Source organism: Ictidomys tridecemlineatus, chromosome 6, assembly GCF_052094955.1.
Source record: "Ictidomys tridecemlineatus isolate mIctTri1 chromosome 6, mIctTri1.hap1, whole genome shotgun sequence".
NCBI lineage: Eukaryota > Metazoa > Chordata > Mammalia > Rodentia > Sciuridae > Ictidomys > Ictidomys tridecemlineatus.
The window spans coordinates 170184577-170198264 of record NC_135482.1 but is presented as its reverse complement, the minus strand read 5'-3'; the positions used below and the strand labels follow the sequence as shown (position 1 = coordinate 170198264).

The 13688-nt window shown below is 35.5% G+C and overlaps 1 protein-coding gene across 6 annotated transcripts in view; it reads left to right on the top strand.

The window, feature by feature from the left end:
* Positions 1 to 13688, top strand: part of Nbea (neurobeachin) — a 603852-nt gene that overhangs the window by 482788 nt on the left and 107376 nt on the right. For all 6 annotated transcript variants that reach the window (XM_078016116.1, XM_021730370.3, XM_021730357.3 and 3 more), the window contains 2 exons: positions 12794 to 12911; positions 13244 to 13346. In XM_078016116.1, coding sequence (XP_077872242.1) covers positions 12794 to 12911; positions 13244 to 13346 — 221 coding nt within the window. The remainder of the gene's footprint in view (positions 1 to 12793; positions 12912 to 13243; positions 13347 to 13688) is intronic.

Here is a 13688-nt window from a genome sequence, read left to right as displayed (position 1 = left end):
CCTTCCTTCCTTCCTTCCTTCCTTCCTTCTTTATTTATTGGTACTGGGGATTGAACCCAGGGGCACTTAAACATTGAGCCACCTCCCCAGCCCTTGTTTAGAGATAGAGTCTCACTGAACTGCTTAGGGCCTTGCTAAGATGTTAAGGCTGACTTTGAACTCACAATCCTCCTGCCTCACCTTCCTGAACCCCTGGGATTACAGGCACATACCACCGTGGCAGACTCCCCTAGCTTTATACAATAAAGTTATTCCATACTTTCTTTAATTCTCCCAGAGGTGGACATTTGCTTCCATTCTATGTTATGGTAAGTAGTACTTCAAGAAACAATCAGGTACATACTTTATCTTGCTTTTATTGGAGTAAACCCACAGAATAAATTTCTAGAAATTGCTGGGCCAAAGGGCATATGCATAGTAAATTTTGATAGATATTGCTAGAACAGCCTTGATATGTTATGCCATTTTGCATTCCCACCAGCAATGTAGTGAATACTTTTTTCCCTCAGGAATTTCATCATTACCAAGCTTTTGGACTTTTGCCAATATGATAGATTAAAAAGTTGAATCTCCATGTAGTTTGATTCTCTTGTTATGGATGAGATTAAACATGTTTTCAATCAAGGAAGAGCCATTTGTACTATATATTCATGATATGTTTGAATATTTTTTTAAAAAATTCTGTTTCAATGTCTGTAGATTACTGATAAGCAGTATGATTTGTCTAATGCATATATTTTGCATGTAAGATACATAGACGTTTACCATGATAATTTTATACATATACGTATACCTTCCTTTTTCCCTGCTTTCCACTTAGGTCATTTTGTCATTCCTCTATAAATCACCCTCCTACATTACAGCTGCATCATTTCTAGGATAAGAACCTTTTAAAATTTACCTGCATACCCAGTAGGAATCTATCTACCCTGATATAAAAACATCATTCTCACCAAACTCTTGCACATTAATGAAAACAAATTCACCTAAATATACACTACAAGTATATTTACTATATATGATTGTACACCAGATGGACCCCATTTTTTATAAATTAGTTTGCCATATAATTGTCTCTAGTATGCATTTTTTTCTATTTTTTAAATTTATATATAACAGTGGAATGCATTACAATTCTTATTACATATATAGAGCTCAATTTTTGATATCTCTGGTTGTATACATAGTATACTCACACCAATTTGCGTCCTCATACATGTACTTTGGATTATAATGATCATCACATTCAACCATCATTAATTACCTCATGCCCCCTCCCTTCCCCTCCCACCTCTCTGCCCTATCTAGAGTCATCCATTCCTCCCATCTAGTACGCATTTTTATTTATTTACTAAAACATGCATTTTGGAGAATCATACCCTGGAGCTCCATGGAGCTGCACATGCTGTGCTTGCTCTGTGCACTTTGCTGAGCCATGGAGGACAGTCAACACAAACATGGGGTTTGGACTAAATATTACCTCCATATATGGAGAAAGCAGTATTACATATTAAGTTTATTTATATTACAAGTGGAGAGCAAAACATTAATAACAGAAGATATTTTAATTTGTTTATATTTCATTCCCTGCTATCATTTCATTTAAAGTAGAAAAATGTAGATAATTCAATTATTTTTATTGTTAACACACTTTCTTTCCAGAAACTCCTGTTTATATAGGCAATAACAAAAGAGTGATGGCCGTATCTAATATCTTCACTGACTGTGCTGCTTATCTTTTTCACAATATTTATAGTTTCCACTAATCTGAAACTTAGGACAAGGCAGAGAGCTCCATTCACCTACCCTCTGGAGCCAGAAATGCTTATAACACCTTTTCTTCCTTCCATAGCTTTACCTTAGTGTAAAGCAAAACACACAAGTCTTGTTAATTTATCTGAAGAACATGCCTACTCCCTTCCTCTCTTCCCACCTATTGCAACTGTCGCAGATAAGATTCCCACCACTTTCTACCACTTAATTCAGTTATCCTACTTTCAAGTTATTCTTCAAATTGTTTCCAGAGTGGTTTCTCTAAGATGCAGATCGAATCCACTCCTTCTACTTCTCTCAAGGGTATCCCAGTCCTCCTCAGAGCTACCACTGACTGGGAGCTAAGTCTAAAATCACTATCTCCATCCTCTATTCAGTGAGTGCTCTGGAAGAAATGTGACCTCCTGACAGTTGGGACACCTGAGATAAGAACATTAAACACAGTAGCCCACTTAATTCTTTTAATAACCCTGTAAAACTGAATTGCTCTATCAGTCTTACAGACAAAATCCCAAATAGGAAGTCTGAAAGAAAGGACCCTCTCTTTTGTTTGGAGATACATACTCATTAGTATGTATCCCCAAAAGCTGGCACGATATCTGGGACCTAGTAGGTGATGACTAAATTTTTGTTTGATGAACAAATGCTTTGTGATGCTAACAGACTTTACCTGGGGACAGAGAACTTACTCAAGATACTCAGTTAAAATATATATGAGAATTCCTCAATGAAGTAGAATTTTGCTGGTAATACCTTTTTTTTAGAGAGAGAGAATTTTTAAATATTTATTTTTCAGTTTTCAGTAGACACAACGTCTTTATTTTATTTTTATGTGGTGCTGAGGATTGAACCCAACGCCCCCCCCATGCCAAGCAAGCGCGTTACCACCTGAGCCACATCCCCAGCCCCTGCTGTTAATACCTTTACAAACAAGAAATTAAAAGTAAGCAGAAGAAAAACAAAAGTCATAGGGCATTTCCATAATGCAGAAGAGACTTGTAGGAGCTACCTGACCCTGGAAATAACTATTTCCATTGCCTATAAGTTGGGAGGCCTCTAAAACTTCCTTTTACTCTTGTTACAGATATTTGTGAAAAACAGTCACATACAAGCAAGGGACATTAACTGGGTTGTGTATGTTTAACTAAGTTATATTTCTTGAAGAGTCATTTGTTCCCTAACATAGAATATTTGGAGCAGAAGAAAAATATCACAGGAAATTCAATAGCCAAATTAAAGCACAAAGATTGTTTTTTAAAAAGATTAAGATTCAAACACAGCAGACAGAATACCCCAAATCATCCATTAAGTAGTACACAAGAAAAAATTTCAGGAAATAACAAGACCTAGTTGAACCAATATGTAATGCAAAAGCAGATATTAGATCAGTGAATAATGCCCTGGAAATGAATCTGTGTGAGGGCAGGGCAGAAACTGCTCCTCCCTCCTAGCTGAGAGTTTTGCTGAGGTTCTGGTGGAAAGAATGTGAGTTCATTTCTTCAACACATATATGAAGCACTACATTACCAGCCTGTCTACTGGGCACTCTCTGTGTCATTCCATTGAATACTCACAACAACCCTATAAAATAGATCATTCCCATCTTACATAAGGGAAACCTGTGTTTCAGTGATGTTAGTTTACAGACTTGAGTCTCTCTGTCATCCTCCATGGTTCAGGTGCCTTCTACTATAGCATGGTGTATTTATAAAAAAGAAATGATCTTGGCAAGGCACCATGGTACACACCTACAATCCAGCAATGCCAGTAGCTGAATCAGGAGGATAGCAAGTTTGAGACCAGCCTCAGAAACTTAGACTCTGTCTCAAAATAGAAAGGGTTGGGGTTGTAACTCAGTAGTAGAGTGTCCTTGGGTTCAGTCCCTCCTACTGAAAAATAGGGAAGGCAAAGGAGAGGAAGGGAAGGAAAGGGAGGGGAGGGGAACTTGGTGCACCAAAACAAGCACTAGTGAAGTGCATACTTACTGATATATTACTGGTGGAATGAAGGACAGCACCAACCAAAGCTAACATTCATGCTGGCTTGAGTAGATGTGAACATCAACTCCCAAAACAACACCCAATCTAAAGAACCTTCACAATGCAAGTTCCCTATTTGTAAGTTGGATTGTACTCTGTAGCATTTCTTGGAGAGCAAGTGATGCTAGAAGAGCTCTAGCTGTAAGAGAAAGAAAAGCAAATTTTTTTGTACCTGAAGGATGCACCTGTAAGTGCTTGGAGGTCCTCAGGTTTTCACATAAAAATATGCTCAGCACACTATGAACTCATATCTTATTAAAGTGGCTTTTAAAATTTAATTAGTATGGGAAAATAAAAGTCTTTCATACTTGAAAAGCAATTCAAATTCATCTTGTCTTTCTGGTACATAACTGGCAGATACTTGGTAAATGGTAAAGATCTTTAGAATAAATGCTGTTTTAAGCAATAGGCTTTTACTGCATGGTAGGAATCTTCCAGGCAGACAAAGAGGGGAAGCCATTCTAGAACATGCACATATGTGGAAATGTTTATCATCTGCATTTTTAAAAATTCTAATTGATTTTATTATTTAGGATGACTTAAGTTTACAGCAAATTGAGCAGTTAATATAGAGACATGTTGGTGTGTGCGTGCGTGTGTGTGTGTGTGTGTGTATACACATGCACACTCACATATTGGTCAGGTTTTTTCCTTCTGCAAAGAACAGAGACATGAAGGCTACATTGAATAATAAGGTTTTCTATCAAAAAAACTTTCAACTGTAATTAGCAGATCCCTAACTCAAATGGCTTCAATAGATAGGAAGGTAGGTAGGTAAGTAGATAGATAGAGAATCTCACATAATAATAAGTCCTAAATTCTGGTGATCTCCAGGTGGGGGTGGTGGAGGAAAAGTGGATTCTGAATAGGTAGGAGATAGCTTCTACTACACAATTTCTTTTAAAAACGCACAATAAAGTAAATGGGAAATTCTCATTAGGCCTTCTAAAAACTAGAATTTCATTCAAGCTCCAGTAACCCACATTTCTATGTCCCTCCAAACATAGACACCCATTAACATTATACTATTATTTTCTATCTTCATTTATACTTTTGTTACTACAGAGTGATTCCATGTATACCTTTAATTCAGTTATACAACAAACATTTTACTGAGTTTCTACAATGTAACAGGCACTGTGGGAAGTAACAGGGATACAGTAATAAGGAGAAACAAATGGTCAAAGAGCTTAAGCAGAGGAGATTCCATTAAAAAAACATAATAAATTTTCAGAATTTCATTTGTTGTCATTTTGGTGCTATGAAAAGAGAACTTGTCTCATATACAGTGAATGAAAATGTGCAGAAGGTGGCACACTAGGGAGCCGAGAACTATTCTAGATGGTTAGAATTCAAGATCTAGATGGAATGCACATCATAGATAAAAATGGAATTTTATACAACTATTAATAAAAATAGTTACCACTCTTTAAATACTTAACTGTATATTATAGTGCATATTTTATACACATAAACTCAACTATGGTTTTTGTGACATATTGCATACATTGGGCAAGAATTGAAAAGTACATCAGTATTATGTGCAGTTTTCTCCAAATTAACGTAAAGAAATTCTAACTAGAAAATACTTTAGCCCTTAAAAAATATCAACGTTTCTCACCTCGTTACAAACTTGTCACTACTTTTTGTGTTTAAACTTTCTTGTAGTAGAAAGTTTTAATGTTATAAAATACTTTTCTTAATATTATATCTCCAGTGAAAAGTGTCTCTCCTCTGTCTACTCGGAAAGCTCAAGGCTGATTTGACAATTACAACTTTACTTTAACTCCCCTTTCTAATCTTGTACCACTTCTATGTTTAAGTTTTTAATGTAAAATATTTTCAGAAAGAAAATTTATGGGATCTGAATAATGAGACCTCATGACCAAACTGGTTCAAAAATAATCCTCTAATTCAGAACTATAAATAACCTGAAAAAGAAGAAAACAAAAGTCTAAAGACAGAAGACATACAAATAGAATAGTTTAAAAATTGTCACAATTTAGAATAGTGCAAAAGAAGTTAACATTCCAGTTTCTAGAAACCAGAAAGTAGTTTCTTTCTTTTTTAAAAAGAAATTGTTATTATTAGTTATACATGAGAGTAAAATATATTTGACATATTATACATATATGGAGTATAATTTCTCATTCTTCTGGTTGTACATGATAGAGAATTACACTTGTTGCAGAAATCATATACCCACATAGGAAAGTAATATCTAATTCATTCTACTAACTTTCCCATTCCCATTCTCCCTTCTTTCCCTTTATTCCCCTTTGTCTAATCCAAGGTACTTCTATTCTTCCCCACACACACCTCCGCCCCCACCTTATTGTAAGTTAGCATCCACATATCAGACAGAATATTTGGCTTTTGAGTTTGGGGGATTGGCTTATTTCACTTAGCATGATAGTCTCCAGTTTCACCATTTACAGGCAAATGCCATAATTTCATTCTTCTTTTTTTTTGAGAGAGAGAGACTATTTTTTAATATTTATTTTTTAGTTTTTGGTGGACACAACATCTTTATTTATATGTGGTGCTGAGAATCGAACCCAGCACCATGCGCATACCAGGCAAGTGCACTACCACTTGAGCCACATCCCCAGCCCAATTTCATTCTTCTTTATAGCCAAGTAGTACTCCATTGTGTGTGTGTGTGTGAGTGTGTGTGTGTATATATATATATATATATATATATATGTATATATATATATATATCACATTTTCTTTACCTATTCATCTGTTGAAGGGCACCTAGTTTGGTTTCACAGCTTAGCTATTGTGAATTGACCTGTTATAAACATGGATGTGTCTGTGTCACTGTGGTATTCTGATTTTAAGTCCTTTGGATATATACTGAGGAGTGGATATAACTAGGTCAAATAGTGGTTCCATTCCAAGTTTTCTCAGGAATCTCCATACTGCTTTCCAGAGTGGTTTGCACCAATTTGCAGTTCCACCAGCAACATTTGAGTGTACATTTTTCCTCACATCCTCCTTAACATTAATTATTAATTATTCTTGATAATTGCTGTTCTGACTAGAATGAGAGGAAATTTTAATGTAGTTTTAAATTGCATTTATTTAATTGCTAGAGATGTTGAGTGTTTTTTCATATAATGTAGAATTCTGGTCTCTCACCCTCATCCTTTTTAAAAATAACATCAGAGGGGAAATATAAGATTATTAGCATATGCCAAATTTGAGAAAATGATGAAACACAGCCAAAGATTTAGTATTTACCCACGGGGACATTCATGAATGGGACAAAATGAAGCAACCTTGCCAATACCATTTTTTCATCTCAAGAGTTTACCATAATTTGGAGAGTACACATTTGAAGATAAAGTAGGCTCTGAAGACTCCAGCTGCAACTCAGTTCTTTTGTAAGTTAAACTGTTAAATATTCTACTCAACAAAACTTGACTGAGTTGCATCTATGTGCACGTTTTGTAAGGAAATTTAAATAGTGTACAAATATAGTCTCCACCCTTTTGAAGTCTAGCATTTCTTAGGGGATATATGTAATCAAATAGATGAATTTAAAAGTTCTTACCACAGTGTGAGAGACACTGTTGAAGAAGTATAAATAATACTCTTTTTTTTTTTTTTTTTTGCTAATGAGTCCATGATTTTCTACTCATAATTATAGAATACCATTTACAAAGATTTTTGGAACAGTGTGGCTTTTCTCTAGTCAAAATAATGTCTATATCATAGCCATAATGAAGACTTCTAAAGTATAAATTTAATCATCTTGCCTCTTTACAATCTTACGGTGGCTTTCTATTGTTCTCAGACCAAGTCCAAACTCCAACATGAGTTGCAAGATCTAGCCTTACGCCTTGGCTTCCCACTCATAGTTTATTATTCTAATTTTACTTTTGATACTCTCCTCCTCACAAGCTATATTCAGAAAGCTTGGACCCATTGCCCATGGTGCCTTATTTCCATACATCTTCTTCCTTCTGCTTGGGGTACTGTTATTCCACTTCCCTGTCATTTGTGATTCTGTTCCTGATTGCAAACACCTGAAAGTCAGGGACTCAGTCTCTCCTGCTCACAACTGACTCATTTCTGAGACTATAAACTTTAAGTGCTTATTTGGAATAAGTTGTTATTACAATTATTTAAGCTTATAGTTGTTCAACAACATAAATATATTTTGCACTTTTAAAATCAATTATCGATTTTAAAAAGCAAACTGGCATTCAAAATTCATCTTGAGGTGCATAGCTAACAAATTAATATTACTTATTGCCAGACAAATACAGAAATCAATATTAGAGTTATTCCTTTCTTTTTTATAGATATGTTGAAAATCTTGTTCACATACATAAATAGAAGGATGCTGAAGTTTATTGTAGCAATGTTATTTAGTGTTTTGTCCCTTTTCCAAGTTGAATACTAAAAATCACCTAGAAGTCTATCGTCATTATTTTTAATTGTCTTTCAGTAACAGCCCAACTAGATCTAACTCTTCCTCCTTGAAAGTAAAGAATTGGAAAACCATCCAACTTGTAACAGAATTATTTTTAAGCCAGTCATGGGGGCATACACTTCCTAACACTTCCATCAGCATTTTGAATGTGCCATTGCTTGAGGCTCCCATTCCCCTCACTAGATCTTATACCCCAGCCTGTACACCAGGAGAGAGCTACCTGTTCATATTTTTAGTGAGAGAATGGTAATGTGAAAAAAGAGATGAGAAAGAACTCATTCTAATATTTTTTCATGCCTTGGGTAGTAAAACAGTGTCACCTAGACATAAGGAGTGGGGTCAAGGGAGTTCCACAGCTGCTCCCTTGTTCCACCTTGCCCCACGTTCCACACAGTAGCCATCAGCCAGAGATTGTCTCCTGTGGTCGTTGTAGAATCCAGGCTTCTTCCATCTTGTGGTGTGACTTTTCTTCAGAACTTAAAATCCTATCCATTCAGCTGGAAGTTATGAAAAGAGCATGGTTAATCACATGTGAATGTAAACCTGAAATATCTTTTGAACTATTTCATCTTGAGTATATTTGCTCTAATCCTGAGTTATTGGTTTATATGGAGTCATAAGGTAACGGAGACTTATAACTTTTCATTGCATTACAAATTCTGCAATTCAGTGGTTGAAGCTGCAAGTGTCGATTAGTGACAATTTCATAAAGCACCAAGAAGAGCATGTTTGACTTTCTGCAGCCATTTCCTCCATTTTTAACAGGAAATAACTTGGCACAAAATTTAGATTTTTCTGTTTAAAAAAAGTATTTCTGCAACTTGTTCTGATATATGTATTGGATGATTTGAGATCAGTGAAGCCATCACTAAACAAGGACTTTTTAGTTTGCACAATATTAGCTGCCTTAGAAGAAAAAAAGATGAACCTGATGTGACAGTCATATACATGTTTCTGACAACATTATACATGTCTGATACACCTGAGTGCACAGCAGCCCTATTTTTCCTCGACATGATCATCAGATAATATGTGTTAAGCCCACATTTGGATAGAAGGTTTACAGCACTTCTATTATATTTGTTTTGTGTTGTTTCCTGTGGGCTTCATCTCCTGAGTAGGGCAGACCTCAGGGCATAGGCTCACATGAGCTCTTTCTTCCTTCACTTCTTCAAGATACCAGGTCATCCGCTGAAAATACCTCAAGTCCATAAGCTTTGGACACAAGACGCTTTAATATTCTTGTTTATAACTTGAATGACATAATAAAAATTATGCTCATTCAACTTTCAGAAGGTAAAACTGAATGGGGTAGTTAATATTTGTTCAGTAGATTTCATTGTGTATTCAATGATTTGGAGAAGCAGGCAGGCAAACCAGATGATCTGGGAAGGTTGACTTAACAAAGAAAACAAAACCACAAACCTCAAGTATAGATGAAAGTACTTAAATGACTTAAGAGAATATCTTGGACTGTGATGAAAAACAAACATAAAGAGTTACTATAGAAGGTCCTAAAACTCACAGAACATTATGTAACCAGTAAAGGTATAAATAAAACAGAGACAATTTTATAGTATCAGTTCATATTTCAGACCTGGGCTTGAAGCCCAGACTTTTATAGAAACATGCCATAAACTCAGCATTTAATTGACTATAAATGATATTCCTTTACATTTCTGAAATGTATACAAATTGATTAAAGTCCTCATCACTTGGCTGAGTAGTATCCCATCTGGTCACTCTGCCTTCAGTCTCACAACCTTTGACTTTATCCTCCACACACTTCCCAAGTGGTGTGTCTAAGGTCTCACTACATTATCATCCCACTAAGCTTTGAGATCAGTCTGGATCCAGTTAGGGAAAGGAAGCCACATACCATTGTAGACAGAACAAGTGTGATATAAATAATTATAATATAAATTATGTAAGGAAATTGGTGCTACAAATGGCTGGTAAGAAATCAAGCACTCTGTGTAGGAATACAACATATAAGGAGTAGCCAGTAGTCTTAGGGCTATCATAGAATCCAAGGATAAGGTCCCTCAGGGTTATTGGGGAAGGGCCTGGCTGTAGCTCACTCTGGGACCCAGCTAGAGCAGCCTGCTGGACCTCTGTCCTCCAGAACTTTCCAAAAATCCACCCTCCAGGGAGCTAGTGAAACTGCTGGCTAAGGAGAGTACTTAGAAAACTTCTGGACAATGGGTGCTGTGAGTTATCGTGCACCCGAGAAGCTGGGTGCTGCGGCCCAGGAACCTGCTGAGTGAGCCCACGAGAATGGGAAGAACAGACTCCTCTGCAGGGTCTCTTCAGTGCCCTTTCCTGACAGGTTTAACATCATGTCATCCAGCAGAGGAAAAATCTTTAAAGGGTGCAGATCCATTGTCACAGAGCAAGTAATTAAGGGAGAAGGCAGACCTGAAAGGCCATAAATTCAAAATTGGCAGATTTTTTTTTTTTTTTACAAGGAGTACTTCAGGAGTCAAACTAACTTAGGTTTTTTGAGTTATATCATTTTTCCCAAAGATAAAAATGGGTACAGATATGATAAGGGGTGCATATGTGAGATGTATCTGTGTGTATGTGTGTGTGTGTGTGTGTGTGTGTGCGTGCGTGCGTGCATGCGTGCGTGTGTGTGTGTGTGTGTGTGTGTGTGTGTGTGTTTTCCTGGCATACCAGTAGTGGTATGAGGGTTCCAACATGGGTTTCATGGGAAGATTTGTGTTTTACTCATTTTATTGTTTGAGTTTTCAAATTTAAATTTTTTTTAGTGAAATAATGGTCATACTTGAACACATTTTCAACTTTGTCTTATAATTTTTCTTATTTCACCCACACAAAAGAAGTTAGTAACCATGTGTTAGTATTCCTTCCCTTTTCTTAAAACACACACACACACACACACACACACGCGCGCGCGCACACACTGTTCCATGAAATTCAAATCTGGAAACCATTATAGCTGACTAAGAATTTACAAATATAAATTATGGAAAGCCACTATAACCCTTTTGTGAAATATACAAAAAGAAATTTTGCATTTAGAAATGGAAAAACACTTGTCATATGCTGTTCAACAACAAGAACATATTTAACTTATGAACATAATAATGAGGGCCATATACTTTACTTTCATCAACTTTGCTTAAACTAACCAATAATAGGTATTATTGTCACTGTTTTACAAAGGACAAAAATCTAATGGAGTTAGGTAATTTTCCCAAGGTCCTATAGTTAACAAATAGCAGAGCTGACATTTAATAGAAGTCTGACTCCAAAATGGCTCAGGATTTAAGTAGTTGTGTGGCTACTTCCAAAAACCTTCCAGTTTCCAGAGAAAGACAAAACTGAATTAAGGGTAAGAAAATGTGATTTTTCAAAACAAAAGGACCAAAATATTATATACATATGTATTTTATGTTTATTTTCTAAAGAAAGAATATGCACAAAGGAAATTATAACTTCTTTTCAAAGTTTAAGAAATCTAATGTATATAAAACTCAAAAATCAGTTCCTGTTTCCACCAAAGCAAACAGAAAAGGAATTTATGTATTGTTAAAATACACTCGTGTATCAATTTGTTGTAGACATGATAATTACGGCTTAATCTAATATGAATTGATATCGTGTAACAAGAAGTCCTGACATGGATGGTATCTCAGATTGTACCAGTAGTTCATTGTTAGGACCAACCTTGGCTTTCCTCTCTCATGATTACACAATTGCTGCTACAGTTTTAGCCATCACATTTTCATTCAAGCCAGAAGGCAGAAAGGGTGTGCCAGCCACATGTAATTCATTTTCCTTTTCTAAAACATCCTCAGTTGCCTCTAGCCGTGTTCTCTTTAGCCAATGGTGGGTCTGGAAATTTGGGGAAACAGAAAATAACAATATTATGATTGGCTTAGACCATGGGTTAAGCAAAATTCTGGTCCCTGAATATTCTAAATCCAGCTTTATTGGAACTTATTCATACCCATTTATTTATATATTGTCTGTGGCTGCTTTCACACTACAATAGCAGTTACATAGTTGTAATGGACCATGTGGCCTGCAAAGTATTAAAATATTTACCATCCAACCTTTTACAGAAAGAGTTTGCTGAGTCCTACCTGAAACTAATCATGATCCATTTCCTGGGGTGATTAAACAAACTCTTTCACAATAACTGGGCTTCCATTAAATAAGGAAGAAAGGGGAGAAGGGACATTGGAAAGAACCAACAGGATATGTTACAGGTGGTCACCAGATCCAGTTAATGATATGCAAAACTCAAAACAATATATTTTGTTTTAAGTCACAAGGTCACCTTGAAAATGTAATTTTTCCACTCCTTCATGTTCTCATAAGCCAACCAAGACAATTTAGAAAGGCAAAAACTTTGCAAAATATACAGTATCAAGTGAATTGACTATCATGAATCCAGAAAGATAATCCCCAATTTACTGACTCTAGTAGAACACCAACTAAGATACTGTCAGAGTCTTAAATAATATTTAATGATTTCCACTTACCTTTAAACTGTTTATTTCAGGTTCTTGCATACACAGAAGGACTTCATGGAAAATGGATGTTCAGTGAGATACGAGCCGTATTTTCTAGACGTTATCTTCTGCAAAACACTGCTCTGGAAGTATTTATGGCAAACCGAAGTAAGTGTTCTTAAATACTTTGTAAGAAAAATGTGCTCACATTTGGATGTTATTCATTTATATGGTGAAGGCTGTCTTGATTTTTGTCACTTTATTTCTCCTTTGGGTAGGTTCTTGCTAAAACAAAAATTCATTTTTAAAAATAAGAGAAAAATAATTTGTTTGAAAACGTTAATCCTTGTTTCACATAGACATAGCTATAGAGAAGGCTATTTTGTCATGAAAATTAATTACCTTTGCAAATAAACCATGATAGACACTTGAAAATGATTTCTTAAGTTGATGCTTTGTTCTACTCTGGTTTTCTAAATCATGTTTTCTTCTTACCACAGCCTCGGTAATGTTTAATTTTCCTGATCAAGCAACAGTAAAAAAAGTTGTTTATAGCTTGCCTCGGGTTGGAGTAGGAACCAGCTATGGTCTTCCACAAGCCAGGTAATTATTATATCACACACTATCTTAAATTTCTTCACATATTTCAATCTTGGTATGACAGAAATGTCAGTGTAGTTGTACCATTATAATTATTTCAAGGACCAAGGAATTTTCATTCTCTGTGAGTTATTTGTATGGAAAGAAGTTATGAAAACAGCTATTTTGCAAATAACAATGTAGTTAAAGCAGAGTTTTATTTAACACATATCTAGGTGAATAAGTAAAAAAGTTGATTGTATATCATAGGTAAAATTACATGTATACAAAGAAGACATGTTTCTTATTATCTTGTAGGAAACATACCAAAAGCTTCAAGATGTTTATGACTAATTGCTGTACAAT